The 16,488-nt window shown below is 49.6% G+C and overlaps 1 protein-coding gene across 8 annotated transcripts in view; it reads right to left on the bottom strand.

Moving 5' to 3' along the window:
- Positions 1 to 853: 853 nt before the first annotated feature.
- Positions 854 to 16,488, bottom strand: part of AOPEP (aminopeptidase O (putative)) — a 422,559-nt gene continuing 406,924 nt past the window's right edge. For 6 of the 8 annotated variants that reach the window (XM_061426102.1, XM_061426101.1, XM_061426104.1 and 3 more), the window contains 3 exons: positions 7,108 to 7,194; positions 5,238 to 5,382; positions 854 to 3,337 (listed from right to left, as the gene is read on the bottom strand). In XM_061426102.1, coding sequence (XP_061282086.1) covers positions 5,242 to 5,382; positions 7,108 to 7,194 — 228 coding nt within the window. In that variant the 3' untranslated portion in view covers positions 854 to 3,337; positions 5,238 to 5,241. The remainder of the gene's footprint in view (positions 3,338 to 5,237; positions 5,383 to 7,107; positions 7,195 to 16,488) is intronic. The other 2 variants (XM_061426103.1, XM_061426105.1) reach the window with 2 other exon arrangements.

Genomic DNA, 16,488 nt, shown 5'->3' with positions numbered 1-16,488 from the left:
TCAGGGGACCAAAGTATTGGAGCTTCGGCTTCAGGGTGAAGCCAGGTGGCTGCACATTCAAATCCCACCTGTCACTCTGAGATCCTGGGGAATCCCACTGTGCAGGCCTGGCCCACAGGAGGATTCGGGAAGGGCAGTGGGCTCCCATACCCTCGTCTCCCCGAGACCACCACCTTTTGTGCCTGGGGCTCCTGGGTCCTCTGTGAATACTCACACCTGGACAGAGGCATCCCTCCCAAGGGGCTCGGGTCCTGCTGATAAAGCAGCCTCGGTCCTAGGACCTGCCCCTTACCACAGGGAACTATTTTCACAACATGAACCATGTAAGAATGCAGTGTTAGTTCCACAACCTGTTTCCTGAGTGGTGGCCACCCTGGAGCCCAGCAGTCCCAGCCAGGCTCTGGCCTCTCGGGAGGTGTGGGGGGAACTTGGGACAACCACCCCAGGAGCTCAGAAGACGGGAACACCAGTGCGGCTGGAGGGCCCCCACCGCCAAAGGCCCGTGCCCATAGGTGCAAAGGCAGACGACCCACAGGCATGGCCGGCAAGGCTGTCGCTCGGCACGGGTCTGAGGGCCCCTCCTGCTGGCCACACCTGTGCTCAGACCCGGGCCAGGGCAGTGGACCAGGGCAAGGGCACCTGTGGGCCGGTGCAAAACCACCCATGCGGCAGCTCAGCTGAGCCTCAGGGGTTTCTAAAGAAGACAACAATGTGGCAAAACGAGACCAAACCACCAGGCTGATGGGTCGACTGCAGCCAGACCCCGGCTGTGCCCCGGGCTTGCTGCTTCGCCTCTCAGAGGGCCAACACACACCAACCAGGGGGAGAGTCATTTAATTCACAAAGAACAGCATTTTGACACTTATTCAAAAATCAGATTTTTATTATATCAACACGGTAAACAAAGCACACAGAAGCAACACATGCGAAGCACACGTAAGAGCGAAGCAGCAAACCCCGGGAGACTTTCTAAAACGGTAAGTCACTGGTGCATAATTCTGAGGTCAGGAGCTTCTAATGAAGAGCTGTGCTGAGCTGCCCATCGCCCCCAGGCTGGCCCGAGGCGCCACTGGTGCAGGCGGGCGGGTCCACGCCCGCTCAGCTGAGCCGCACGTGCTGCACCAACCAGGGTGGCTTCTGAGGTGTTTTAAGGCCACCCTTCCCTCTGGGCAATCCCGGGAAGCTTAGCTTCTATTCTTAACTTCAAACGTTTGTGGGAAAGAGGAGCACCGTCGCCACAGGTTCCCACTGTGCCCAAGATGCGTTTATCATGCGCAGGAGGCACGCGCCCCCCTCCCCCAGAGTATCAGCACCACTGTCAACACTAGAGGAACCATGGAGGTAAGAAAAGGAGACAAGAATGTGGACACTACACCCTTTTCTCTCTCTTTTTGTAAGTATTAAATTCAGAAGTAAACAGAAAGGAAAAAAAAACCCATGAATCCATTACATTATCAACAAATCTTAAAGAATCTTATCCTGCACTTCTACCAAAAGTTACTAAAACTCTGGAAAATCTAAATAATGGACAGATCAATCAATGTAATTCTGTGGAGGTGGGGAGCAGCAGCTCCTTGGGCCTGGCAGACAAGCTCTGGCTTTCCGGGAGTGCAGAAATGCAGATCCACATGCTGAGGGACGGGTGGAGGAGGTGCAGTGGGTTTTCCCATGTGCCTCAGGGACCTTCCATGTTTGGATGGAAGAACTGACTTGAACTCAAAGGGGAGACTCAATTAACACTCAGGATCTTGAGATGGTTCATCCAGGATGGGCACGAAGGCGTCACACGGCCCCATGGAGACTGCTGATGAGGGTGCGCCTCTTGACACCAGCTCTGCGGTGAGGCCCTTTGGGGAGGTCACCCCACAAGGCGTGGGCGGCCACTGACTGCCGGCTTCAGCAGCCCCATTGCTCTTCCTTTGATGTCCAGGGTCCATGCAAGCCTGGGCCCACCGGGGCTACGAGCAGATGCATGAAAAAGATTCTCGCTGTGATCTTTCCTGCAAAGGAAACAGCAATAAAGTTTACTGCCAGGTCACAACGGAGGAATTCTTGTAAACAAGTAACCTTTGCTCTCAGCTTTGGAGAGAGGACCATGAGCGGAGAACAGGGAGAGACCAGGGCGCATCTCACAGCCCTGAGAATGGGCTTTACAGCTGCACCGTGTGTCATTTGCTTCGCTCTCACACGGCTGTGAAAGCCGGTGGCTGTAACTTGGGCTTCATTCACAGGACAGATACTAGAGAGGCGGCCTGTTTCAGACCCGCAGTCACTCCGCCTGCTTTCTGGCCATAGTACACCATGACAGAGGTGGGCGCTGCCCATGTCACACGCATGGCGCTAACAGCATTCTGCCTTTTTGGGTGGAAGCTCATTTCTCTTGTGTCAACAGAACTCTGACTCTACCGACACCCACACACAGGACACATACAGAGGGGCCACCACCGCTGCCGGTCAGCTCTGCTGCGGGCACTCGGGCCGGTCTTCACGCAGCTGCAGTCCCAGCTCCCAGGCCTCTGGGCACTTACAAACAGGAAGGCTTTGCTCTAGGGCTCGACTCCTGTTCCTGCTGAACTGAGCCAGTGTGTAAAATGAGAACTGATATCAGCTCAGTAGGCACCGGAGGGCGGGTCCAACTGACAGCCCGGAGAAGCGGCGCCTCGGCTGGGAGCTCGCTCGGCCTCGTTCCACTGGCGCTGCAGAAGACACAGACTGGACTGCAAATACAAGAGAGAGTTCACCGCGCTCGGAAATCACAAGAGGACGTCTCCTTTGAAAGTACCCGGCTCTACTCACACGTCATCTGCTGCTGACACAGTCTTACTTAATTTCTATGATTCGTTTGGTTTTAGATTTTTAAAATTAATAATTCTGCAGCTTTCAATACATTTGAACTTTCAGACAGATGTTTACTTAGTGGATTTATATTTCTGTAGACTTTGGGAATGTTTGCATTCATAACAGGACAAAGTGCATCCTTGGGGCCAGGCGGGCCCTTATCCTCCAGAATCCTGCTTGGCCCCGAGCTGACCGCTCAGCAGCGGCCTCTGCCCCAGCAGCTCCACCTTAACTGGCCCCATCTCACCTTCTCTTCAGGTGCAGAACTTAGCCACTGTGAACAAAGCGGAAACCAGTCACTGTTCACCAATCAGCTAAGCTCTGCACCTCGTCAGAGAGGTCGTCGCTGGGCATAAGGAAAGGGCCGGCGAGCATCTTCCGAGTGTCGGATTCTTCTGCTTGCAGAGAGGAGCTACGAGATGCGTCTGTTCCCCGAACTGCAGAGAGCGCAACTACGGCTTCTGGAGCAGCAGTCAGGGTCGTGGTTGCGTGGTAATCCCTGGCAATGTGATTTTAATCTTAAGTCACAAATCAGCATGCCAGGAACCCAAGCAGCCAGAGCACTCGGGGGCGGTGGTGCCGCCCACATCGCACGCACCAGCTTCCTCAGACACAAGGCGACGACACCACCTCCAGGCCTGCCACGCTACCAAGTGGGTTTTCCTTCTGCTTGGTGTTCACTTACTCGGCATCTTAGGGGTATAATTTTTTAAAATCAAAGGACTCACAGATGACCACACAAATGCCAGCGCAGCTTTGGGAGATGAAATGAAAAATGCACCAACCAGCTGGTCAGGGCCGCCACGCTCAGTCTCCCAGCCCATCACCCCCTGGGGCACAGGTTCTGAGTGTTGGGGATGTCTGTGGGGGGTCCTCAAGGGGTGGGATGGATTCCCAACTGCTGGAGGGCGCAGCTCAGGGGGTAGCCCCGTCACGGTCCTTCACTGAGCAGCCAGGGAGGGGGCAGAGGGCATGTGAGTGGCCCCTGCGTTCATCCAGGAGTGCGGGGTGGGAGGCTCCTGACCAGACTACTCCTCTGCCTGCTCGGGGCAGAAAAGCACAATGAGGAATCACCGTAGCTGCGCTGCCCACGGTGGTTTTCCACCACTTGGAGCACAGGGAACATCAAAGGCACAGCCTGCACCGCTGCAGTTTCACATACTTCAAGCAACACAAACTCTCTGTGAAGTGGCAAACCTGAAGAGAAACATGACTGGCACTGATCACTGTCTGAGGCTGGCAACGCGCAACTGTGTGACTGCCCTGCTTTTTAAGCTGGGCTGTCTCTGAATGGGCTTGGAAGCTGCCCGACAGGAGCGCGGGGGAAGCCCGCACACAGCCGCTTCGCCACGAGACGCATAGTCGGGGCAACTGTTCCCCCTACCTCCCTTCCTGCCAACACAGCTCTTCAACTCTCCTGGAAGAACCTCTTCAGCAGTAAGAGTTCTCTCAGATAAATACGGCAGTTAAACATATTAGACAGAAATGGTTTTTTGTAAGAGGAAAACATTAGAAACAAATTAAATGTCCAACAATATCAACGTAATATATTAAATATCCATTAAAATTATAGAAAATCTATACAACATGAAGAATGAAATCTGAAGTTAAAAAAAAGAAGACACAAAATCAGACACGCCCTGTTATGATGTAAAATCTTGAAGAAACCCGGAGAGTCAGAGAAAGGATAATGGTAAAGAAAAAAAATACTTTTAATTTCACAGTTTTACATAAAACCTATGAATCATTGCTAAATTACATTTAGAATGCATAAATTCCATTAAAAACTACTAGAATGTACATCTAACAGGTCAATTTCAAGCACAATTAACAGAGGAAGCAGTTTAAACCATTTAGGACTCCCACTCTGACTCTGCTGCAACACGAGGTAGCCTGCTGCGGACACGCCGCGTGGAGAGGCACCCGGCGGAGGGCAGGAGGGCCTGCCAGCCTCTCCTGCCAGGTGGGGACAACCCGAGGGACCTCAAGTTCCCACACACCTCCTCACAGCTCAGGATGCGGGGTAGCCCGGCAACACACCCCCACATTAGCCTTCACCCTGAAGACTGGGGGGCAGGGTGGGGAGGCCATGCTCTCCAGTTCACCTTCTAACCTACTCAAGATGTTCTCCTGTGACTCCTGTTTGCCCAAATAATAAAACCTGAAGTGGTCAAAACAGTGCTGGGGAAGGGGCTGTTCTGCGAGGGCGGACGGCATGGGCTTTCGTGGCCGCTCTGCCAGACAAGGCACCACATACCCCTCAGGGCGGGAGCCCAGGACTGAAGCCGCCAGGGCTCTCAGCTCACCATTTGGCTTACTGACTTACTTGGCTCCTAGGAGGAATCTCGGCTAGAGCTGAAGAATGGAAAAAGGAGAGAGAGAGAGAGAGAGAGAATCACCTCTTTAAAATAACATCTCAGCCACCACCTCGGCTGAGGATTTGTCCATCTGCTCCCTGCTCAGCTCAAAGCACCTGCGGGCGAGATGCTGCTGCCGTGGATCCTCACTCAGCATCAGCTCCCCGTAGAGGTAGATGCCCATGGCCTGTGGGAGGCACAGAGGCCAGAGAGCATAAGGAAAAGGAATCACGTGTCCCCATGCGCTCGAGTGCACAGTCTGTGTTTGCTTCACACAGACGTGCTAGGCTGGAAGTTACAAAGGCCCTAGAAAAGGCAGACAGCTGAACAGCGGTGCTTCAGGAAACCGCAGTTTCCGATCCCCTTCTCCTTATTGAAACTCACCAAGGAATTCTCAGCTATCAATTCCATCAACCCTGGTGGCTGAACTGAGGACAGAGGGAACATTTCTCCAGTGACGGGAACAGGGACAGGGAGGCTCCCACGACAACTGACCCTATGGGAACCCCTGCAGTTGCGAGGAGACCTGAGTGCTGTGTGTGTGTGTGTGTGTGTGTGTGTCTCAGACATGGACCTGCCTCCCTCCTAGCACAGCTGGGAAATGAAGACCTCCTGTCACACAGGTGGGGAGAGCCTCAGGCCGCCCTGGAAGAGGACTGCCGCTCAAGCCCAGCCCTCCTGCTCTCCTTCCATGGGCACACACTGGCTCTTCTGTCTCGAAAACAATGTGGTGAAAATCACATCTGCGTTTTTCCCTACAGTTTTAAAAACAGTCAGTTATGTTCTGAAAGACCAAAAAGATCCCTTTGGATCCGCCTTCTCTCTTGTTCTAAGCTTAGTTATGCTATGACTATGTTCTGCTGGAGCAAGGACTTCCGACAGTGCAGAAATGAAAACCTGGTGGTGAGGAGCTCAAAAAATCTCTTTCTGAAAAAGCTGATGGCAACCCTTATCTGGCAGAGATCATGGTTCCAAATACAGTGCAGTCAGTTTTGGTTTTCAGAACAGACTTTAAGTCGCTCTTAAATTTTGTCCCTCCATGTTTCCAAACACCTCTTGCTTCACTGTGCAAATGTGACATTTCTTCTGGTAAAAAGTCATGTCTTTTTCTTTGTGGGAATAACGAGCCCTTACTTGCTGGCTGCCCCCTATACTCCGTCCTCTCAAAAGAGCCTTTGTTTGCACTGCCCCAACTCTCCACCCCAACAGAAACACGGCTCCATTCTATCAGCCCGCAGTGCTCTGCAGAAAGCTCACTCAGAGGCACCCACTGGCCATGCCAAGGGAACGAGCCACAGCCGACAGGAGCCATGGCACATGCACCACCATGGCCCAGCAAGCTGGGGGGTGGGGGAGATGCTGACCCCACACACTGCAGCCCAGCAGACGTGGCAAAGAAACACCTTCACACAGGTTCATGGGCTCTTGCAAGGTGACTGCTCTCCTTGGTGAACAGTGAGGAAAGTCCTCAAAGGAAAGCAGCTCAGCACAGGGGTCTACCCGGCATGGCAGGTGCAGACACAGACCAGACTGTCCCGGCCAGCCGGGGCTGTCCCAGTCTCATCCCCAGACCCACAAGGCACAGATACACACCATCGCATCACGGGGCCACAATCCCCAACCTAACGAACCTGGGGTTCAAAGATGTAATGAGGTCTGCCCAAGCTTTATTTGGTTAACGGCAGTGGGCCACAGCTCCATCAACCCAGGTGAGCTTCTAAAGAGATACCGAGAAGAAAAAAGCGCAAAAGTTGGGTAGGTGTGCTCCTACCAACTCTTCAAAATCGTTGCAAAGTGCTGAAGCACTTGTTTTTTAAGTAGAGAAGGCAGCAAACTGGGCCCCGTGTTAAGCATACTGCATAGTCCGGGACAGCATTTAAAGAATCCCCATCTGCTGAAAAATGAAACTTACCTGATCCTCCTGAAGGAACCTCTCCACGTCTCTGTACGCTTTTGTGTATTTGTGCTTAACAATGAGTTCACACCAGCGATGGCGAACCTTAAGAAAAGAGAGAAAAATCCCATAAGCAACAAACTGGTAGATTTCCTTGGCCTAATAAGTTTAATGATGGAGAACTTTTCCTGTTAGAAGAAGTTACTCTGTTAACACTGTTGAGACTTTAAAATTTCATTTTAATGTCTTTTACAAAGAAAGGAACCACGCTCTTCGTTAAGAGGGCTGCCAGTCAACTTTAGGGGAAGAAAGTGCATGTTTCACTTAGGTGTTCTGATGTTTTAAAATACAATTTTGCCATACAGTAGATAAATGCAGAACGTAACTGGGAAATTAAACGCATGCCCCCAGCCAGGCAGGCTGGTGCTCTGCCCTGTAGGATGCTGTCCATGACGGTTGCCTTCATAAACCACAACTACTTGATTTTCTGCAATAAGTGATTTGGTTCAGTGCTGTAGATTGTAACAATACACACAGTAAAAGGGAGAAGACACTGCTCTGCACATTCCTAAGAGGCAAAGAGCGCCTTCTGAGGAGCCTGGGGTATCTGCTGGAGGGAGAGGAGAGCAGACCACCCTGACGCAGGCAGCTCCGGCTGCACATTTTGCTGTACAACCTACAGAAAACAGACAAGCTACATGTGTGTATCGTTTAGTGAAGATGCGTGATGAAAGATTCACCAGCAGGTATTTGTCAGGAAGCCCCCCCCAACCCTACAGACAACATGGGAGTCTGATCCCAGCCCTGGCTGCCTTGGCTGATAAGGGGCAGTCTTGCCCCTCCCCCACCACCTCTTCATCTCTAGGCCACTTCAGACACACTCTTTCCGTTGAGACTCTACCTAAATCCAGTCCTGGGCCATTGTCTACTGCATTAAAGCCCTCTCAATTATGCCCAGTGAGCAGTCCACCGTTTTATATTCCATTATTGGTTCAACATTAGCTATACATGGAAGTGATTACATGCATTTAAAAAATAAAAAAGCCTCCTTCCATCACTCTTTGTTTTTACTGCCTTTGAAAGAGGAAGACCCTTTACAGCAATCCATTTGTGGCAATAGTAAAATGTAAGCAATTTCAACATTTTGGCTGGGACCCCTGTAAATTATATCATTATGCACTGATGGCCGGATCTCTCCTTTAATCTACTATAAATAGATTTACACACAAACAATTAGGAACAAAGCAAAGAAACATTTTTTGGAAAGAATCCTTCCCCTAGGGTACAGTGCACTCTGAGACACATGGTGGTGCCCTCTGCTTACAGGCAGCCAGCCCCTTTGAACTTCTAAGAACAGGATGCCAACGAACTTTTTACATCCACAAAGGAATTTCGGAGGCGCACGGAAATGAGCTAATAGCCTCGGATCATCACAACAAAAGGGAAGCAGGTTGGGCTGGACAGGTCTTGGAAAGCTTTCCACCTTCAACAAACTGTTCTTTCCTACATGGCCAACAGAAAGGGACAGCATAAAGGAAAGGGTAGCGACTAAGATATTGTAAGCAGAAGGACCACTGACCAGAGCCCAGACTGCACCAATCTGAGGAAGCTCCCAGAACAATCGGATCCCGCTCTTGTGTTTTGGTTCAAGTACAGGACAGAACCAAAAGGGTCCCTTGGTCCATTTCTCTGGTTTCTTTTCCAACTCAATGAAACCTAGATGCCTCAGGTACCACCAGTCGCATCCATGCAGCACCGGAAATGCCGTGTTCTTTGTTCATAAGCTCTGGGAAAGGAGAAGGCCTGGTGGGAGGGCCACCGTGCAGCCTGAGAGCCAGGGCACTGGGCCACCTGCTATGGAGCCTTGCAAAAGAGCCTTACTTCTCACAATTGCACGTGGGGACAGCTGTCCCAGCTCTTAGAGTCAAGTATAAGAGAAGTCCGTCAGCTCCACCGTGAGCTAAAGACAGGCTTGTGCACCAAGCCCTTGATAAGGACAGTTGCTGATCATTCCAAAAGTTGGGGATGTTATCTTTTGTTAGACCTCATTTTGAGAATGGAGGTATTTATTACCGGCCTTCCACGCACCCCCCCAACTCTACCCTCTGCTCTCCTTTATCTTATTTACACATAAAGAAACAACAAAACACAAATCAGAGTTTGTTTCTTAGTCGGGTAAGTCCACTATGACTGAAGAGGATTAAGGAGCTGGGCTGAGTGAGAGAGGCCTCCACAGCCAATATGAAGTCAGCGTTTCCACTTCTCTTCCTGTTAAAAATCAGTGTATTGTCACGATTAATAAGAGATCTAGTCTTCTGACCCCTGAAAGCTAACATGACATCCAGGAAGTACAGAACAACCCCTTTCCCCACCCTACAAAGAGCAGGAAAAACAACAAGCCTTTTCATTACAACAGAATGAAATATATTGCAAAATTTCAATGACAGGATGTTTAAAAGACATCACAGAGATGCTGTGTGAGGCTGAGGGCCCAACAAATATTTCTCGCTTGCGGACAGGGCTTTTACTCCTCTTTGTATTTCTTTAAGAAACAAAGAAAATCTCTATCTTTTGGCTGAGAACCCAAAATTTACAAGGAAACTGGTCACCACTTGGAACGGAGGTCTTCCTGAAAATGAGGCAGCAGGGTGCCATTCGTCTCAATTTCTCCCAGCAGTACTTCCTCAGTGGGCACTCTTGGACTATCTTCCTTTCTCCAGATCACTGAGAAGCTCAAAGAAATCCCTGACAGAGGTCCTCACTTGGTCGTACCCAGCTTCCTCCTCTGTTGATAATGGAGGAAAGTGAAGTTCTCAGTGCTGGGGAGCAGCAGAGAATTCAGAAGCAGAGGCAGGGCTCTACAAACAAAACTATCCACTCTGTAGACCTGCTCTTCTTTATTTTCTAATTAATTTATTCATCAACGGGGGCAGTGGTCACCTCGTCTTTCAACTTCCTCGGTGAGATGAAAAGTGAACACTGTAGATACACCTTTGGGAACATCTGGCCCAGCCACAGTATCTGTGGCTTCCTGACTCTGTTCATTCAGCATCGGCATTCAATGGGTAGATACATACACCAAAACCGATCAACACTTACACTTTAAATATTCAGTTAATACCACAATGTCTCAAGAGAAATAAAAAACTTTTAATGACTTTTTCAACTGTGATTCAGATTCATAAAGTCACTCCAAACCCGCACCAGGAATCACCTGAAAGCCTTGAGCCAGCCAGCATCTTAGCCTGAATTCCAGCAACGCTGTCAGGCTACCAAAGGAAAGAGGCAAGGGTGAGGGGGGCGGAATCAGGTCAGGAAAAGAATAAGAAACCTGAGAAAATCAGAAAAGCGATATTTCAGAAGTGGGAAGAGGTGGGACTGCCCGTGATGATGAAGAGCAGGGCTGCGGGACCCGTTCCAGGAGCTCCAGAGCGTGTGGTCTCACAGGGCCCTGGAAGCCCACTTTTTCCTCACTGAGTCTTCAGTGTAGACAGTGGCTGGTTCTGCCCAAATCCTGCTAGCTAGCACCAGGACAGGACAGGCGGTGTGCCCACCGCCCAGGGCCGTGCTGCCGGTCCCATAACACAATGAAGCATATCTGTGCTAACAGGCCCGAGCCGCCTGAGAGGCGTGAGCAGACATGTGGGCCAGAGAGCCAAACCACTGTCTGCACAGGATACGTACACGTGTACACACACACAGAAGCAAACGTTTCCCTTTATCAGTTTCCCTCACTACAGCAACTCCTGATAGTTCTGGTGTTCTTTTCTCTGGTTGGTGACCTGCTGAAGTGATTTCATGAGCCCGGGGCCTGATCCACAGAGCTGTCTCCCAGGGCGGGGGAGAGAACAGCCTCTGCTCGTGGGCTGCGGTGGGAGCGCACCCTGGTCGCCGCAGCAAGCATCAGGACAGCGACTCTCACAGTCATTGCTTGTCTCTTAGTAGGAGCAGCATGTTTCTGGCTTTCGTTTTTACTTCAAAAGTTCTGTTTATTGAATTCATAAAAACGTGAGACTATCAACTCCAAGGAAAAGTTTGTTAAGTGCTAAAAACCGGAAGAGCAAGGTGCCTGTCAGGTGGGCAGTGAGGAGGGAAGGACTGGGATGGGGCGCGGGGGTGAGGTGGGGAGGCAGGGTGGGACCACGCAGCAGCCCAGGAAGATGAGCCTGGACTCCGGACAGTGAGACACCAGCTGGAGCGGCCAAGGGGAGGAAGCCTGCAGGGAGGGTCCTCAAGCCTGGGGCAGCAGGCACTTCTCAGGCCACCCCCTGGCAAGTACACCCAGGGGCCAGACGCCTGGGGACTTTGCAAACTGTTTGCAAAGACAGCCTGGCCCCAGCACCAGCCTGAGTTGCATGGCATTTCTACCATTTCAAGGACATTATCGCTACCCAAGAGGCAAGCCGAACGACTTCTGGCTGGCTCCTCTGATTTCCGGCACCTGCCTTGTATGGTCAAACCATGGCTCAGATTCAGGGACAAGTCCCATGACCCAGTGGGCACCTCTGTGATATAACCACGGCCTTGATTAGGACATGCTGGGGCTCCCTCCTGGAAAAGGAAAGAAAAACTACTGAGAGATTAACTCCCTACCTGCCTGCCTCTCCCCAAACGCTTTTCAATCTGAAAATGTTAATGCATCCAGAACTAACTACTATTAAACTGGAGAACAGGGGTTGCCAATTTTTTCTGTCAAGGGTCACAGTAAGCGTCTATGGCTTTTCTCTCAATCCATTTGCCCTGTATCACAGGAGTAGCCATAGACAATATGTAAATGAGAGGGCATCGCTATCTTCAGATAAACTTTTATTTTCAAAAACAAGCAGTGGGCTGGACCTGCAGGCTCAAGGCTGCTGACCCCTGATCTGCAAAGGAAGCCCATGCTGGTGAATGTTAACGCCCCCTGCCCGCAATCCACCAGCATGACGCCGCAGAACACAGAGCCAGGAGGCCTCTGTGAGCCGGCTCCGGCCAGTGTCAGCCTGTCCTGCCAGGAAATCTAGGCTGTTCTTGACTGTGGGGCTTTTCTTTCCTCTGTGGGCTGAACTCTGCACAAGAAACCTGCTCCGGCTTCCCTGGGAAACAGAGCACCTCTCAGCATACAGCCAAGTGTGAACGCAAGGTGCCAGGCGTGGGTGGGTGGGGGATTGGACACTGAGGAAATGCCAATTTCAGGAAGAATAATCCCTGAACCAGCTCACTCCCAGTCTCCCACACTGACCAGATGCTTCTGTCTGCAATCCACTACTACCCTAGACCCTGTGTTCATTAACACTTTACAATTCTCAATGCTCTTTTATACCTTTTATCTTGTTTTTTTTTTTTTTTGTCTTCAATTTTAACAAGCCATTTCAAAGAAATAAAAACTCTTATGAGAACGCTCCCCTACAGGCCACTTACTATCTAATGGACTAATTTCCCAAAGTAGTTTTCAGACATTCCTTAAACGTAATTCTTATAATAACGTAATTTGGAACTCCAGTATATATATACACGTAAACAGATCAAGGAGGAAAAATAAAAGTGAGTTCTTCAAGTGGTTTAAATCAGCGAGGTAGGAAACATCTTAAACACTCAACTCCTTTGGTTGGGGGTGGGAGGCTGGGTTCCTTGGAATGGAGTCTGAAAACCTGTGTCTCACACAGAAGAGTTATTGTGACTGAAGAGCAAAAGGAATCAGAGGCTGAGCAGACATGCTGAAGGGGTGAGACAAAACAGTTCAGTTCCAACAGCTTGGCCAACACCCCTCAACTTGGTTCCGGTAGCCACGGCGCCACTGACTGCACGGCCAAAGTCAGAAGCAGAAAATCGGCCTATCTTCTGTCACCACAAGCTTGGGGCTACGGTTTGTTTTGGCGCATCTCACAGCCACGCTTGAAAAAGCATCTGTGGCTCCTGTACCTGGCTGCTTCCCTTCTTTATTCTTGAATATTAAAAGTTATAAACCAGTAACTTAGCACATATAAACAAGATAGTTTTATTATTTTATGTTTTTCCTTATTTTCCAGGTGTCACTGCCAGATTCACTAGTGTGGTCCATATACTTTGATGTAACGACAACTGTAGGATGCTCCTCCTATTGATATACTACAGCTCCATTAGTCTTTCAATCATCTGACGATGCCAGAAGTCCACTTCTAGTGTCTTCTACAAAGTCCCAAGCCAGAAGTCTATTTCTAGTGTGTTCTAGAAAGTCCCACAGTGTGTTAATAGCTTTTGATCAAGAAGCTACAAGTGTCTACAAGTCGACACAGGTCCAGAACAAGGAGGCCTGCGGTGACACTAGGGCACAGGGCTAGGCCACCTCACTCAGCACTTGGGAGGTTGGCCAACGACCTGAAACTGGCATGGCCACGCCCCTTAACTCACCTCTTGGGCCCAGAACTCATAAACCCCGCCTACTTCCCCAGGCGTGTGTCACTCTCCCAGAGCCGGGTCTCACAGCTTCTCCAGCTCTTTGAAACTGCTGTTTCCTTACTCAGTAGTTTGTCTTTACCAACAATAAAATACAAGCCTGGTGACAGCTGGGGCCCGAGTGCTCCCGGGCCATCTCCAGGCCCTGTCTCAATGCCTGGCACATAAGTATCTGCTTAATAAATGTTTCTGAATGAATGTACCATTCTAAAAACTCAGACTGCTTTTCAGCTACTTTGAAATTATAATGCACGGTTGGAAGCTGTAAAATGCTTTGAAGAATGCCACCCAAACTATTTATGACAGGAAACATTCCTCTTTTTCAGTCCTTTTGATTCTAAAATTTACTGTTGAAGGGGGGAAAAAAAATCTGTCCAGGGAACATGATCTGGGCAGCACATTAAACCTCATTTTGAGTTCCATTTTATATCTGTAAACAGAAAGACCAAGGCTCATGGCTTTTGTGAGTTAATAAGTCTAACACTGCAATAAACAAATCTACTTTTTCAATTTGTGTCCTTAAATTAGATTTATTGTTGCTTTAAAGTGGGTTGACTGCTGCTGAGGGAAGCATGACTGGCAGCCGGGGGGCGCGGGGAGACCTTTCCAGAACGGCTCTGGGACAGACAGCCTTTCCAGCATTCCGTTCCGGCGCATCTGCGATGGTCTGGGATGTCTCTTTCTCATGTGGCAGTCGGGGGTATGCCTGTCACACCAAGATTCCCAACACTTCCCTCCTCCTCTCACTTACAGCTCCTTACTTTCAAAGGGCTATGATCTTAACACTGTTTTAACTAAAGGGGGTGCAGCTCTGTGTGCTGCCACAAAGCCAGGCTGGTAAATCTCGTTGCCCTGAGTTCAGACAACAGGCTCTCAGCTCTTTTTCCTAACCTTGCCTGAGTCAGTCCCTAAAGCTCTCAGCTCTATGGTAACTGGTTATAGCCAGCAATATCAGATTTTACCAGTTATGACCAGAGCTATGGCAACGCGCAAAACAGGAATCATCCAAACCTGCTATGGGGCTCATCACACTTGACATGCAATGGAGTGTGACAGTGAGGGTCAAAGGTCATGACAAACACCAAGGTTTACACGGTCTCTCAGGCAAGTTCCAGCCTTTCTTCCTTCTCCTGTGTATATACTGTTTCATTTAATGTCATCAACACTATTCAACAAAGCTGGCTCTAAAACGTAGACTTCAGGAGCCCATGATGAGTCCGCCCTGAAGTATGATCAGTGAGCCTTCCCTCCCTTATCAAAGCCAAACTGAAAGTCTCTCAGTCGTGTCTGACTCTTTCAACCCCATGGACTATACAGTCCATGGAATTTTCCAGGCCAGAATACTGGCGTGGGTAGCCTTTCCCTTCTCCAGGGGATCTTCCCAAACCAGGGATTGAACTCAGGTCTCCCACATTGCAGGCGGATTCTTTACCAACTGAGCCACAAGGGAAGCCTAAGAATACTGGAGTGGGTAGCCTATCCCTTCTCCAGTGGATTGTCCCAACCCAGGAGTCAAACCAGGCGGATTCTTTACTAACTGAGCTATCAGGAAAGCTCAGTGAGCCTTCCCTCACTGAGCTTCCTCCCTATCAAAACAGCACACTAAATGGCAACATTCCAATGTGGAATTTGATAATTGGGAAATTACACACTGCACCTCCTTTCCTCATTAATATCTGACAAATGGCCTTTGCTAAAAAAAAAAAAGAAAAAGAAAAAGAAAAAGAAATAAGACTTTTACTGTTGCCAGAACAGTGACCATGGGTTACTTCTTCCTCTGAGAAGCTCTGAAGGGACACCTGCGCCTCCTCTCTGTTTCCTCAGGGGCAGACGTGACCGACTCCGGAGGGCCACATCAAATCGACCAAAAAGGTTTGCTCTCTCTCGAAGGGGTTTCCCTATAACCTTAGTTATCCAATCACCTTATCATGTCATATACTAGTCACTCTGTTCCAGAACACTTGGAGATCCAGGAAGTGTCATTCTCCAAAAGCTAAGTTTTGGGTATTAAGGATGATTTGGTGAGTGAAACAGACAAGCTCCTGCCCTCTTGGAGCTTACATTTCAGTATAAAGTCCAAGAAAAGTTCAGTGAACTCATGTTAGTGACAAATGTCACGACAGGACCTAACAGGGTGTAATGAGGGCAGTGGGAGCGGCCCAGGGGTACAGACAGGAGACCCCGAGAAGGGGCCTCTCAGACGGAGAGGCAATGGAGGCAAAGACACTAGCTGTTGAGCGGGACAGCCTAAGCTCAGTGGGTTTCTAGCCCTACCACGTGTTCCACGAAAAAATTCAACTCTCCCCTGCCCACTTCTTGTTAATGGCTATTTCTTCTAATACCTTCCTAATGGAAGCTAGAGAAATGGACTTATAAACCAGCAATTCCACTTCTTAGGTATAAGACCCAAAAGAAATGACAGCTTATATCTACACACAACACTGCACCCAAATGTTCATAGCAGCATTACATGTAACAGCCCGAAAACCCAAATGTCTATCAACTGATGAATGGTTAAACAGACGTGGCTTACCCGTACCATCAAAAATACTTGGTGATAAAAAGAAATGAAGTATCAATACATGCAAAACACGAGTGATTCCTGAAGATAGTATGCTAAGTGAAAAGAAGCCATTTACAAAAGGTTTGCTGCTGCTGCTGCTAAGTCACTTCAGTCTTGTCCGACTCTGTGCGACCCTAAAGACAGCAACCCACCAAGCTTCCCCATCCCTGGGATTCTCCAGGCAAGAACACTGGAGTGGGCTGCCATTTCCTTCTCCAATGCATGAAAGTGAAAAGTGAAAGGGAAGTCGCTCAGTCATGTCCGACTCTTAGTGACCCCATGGACTACAGCCTACCAGGCTCCTCCATCCATGGGATTTTCCAGGCAAGAGTACTGGAGTGGGGTGCCATTGCCTTCTCCGTACAAAAGGTTTATGTGATCCCATTTACATGGAAGTCCCCAGTAAGCAAATCTGTAGACAC

Source organism: Bos javanicus, chromosome 8, assembly GCF_032452875.1.
Source record: "Bos javanicus breed banteng chromosome 8, ARS-OSU_banteng_1.0, whole genome shotgun sequence".
Classification (NCBI taxonomy): Eukaryota; Metazoa; Chordata; class Mammalia; order Artiodactyla; family Bovidae; genus Bos; species Bos javanicus.
This window is presented reverse-complemented; position numbering and strand designations above follow the sequence as displayed.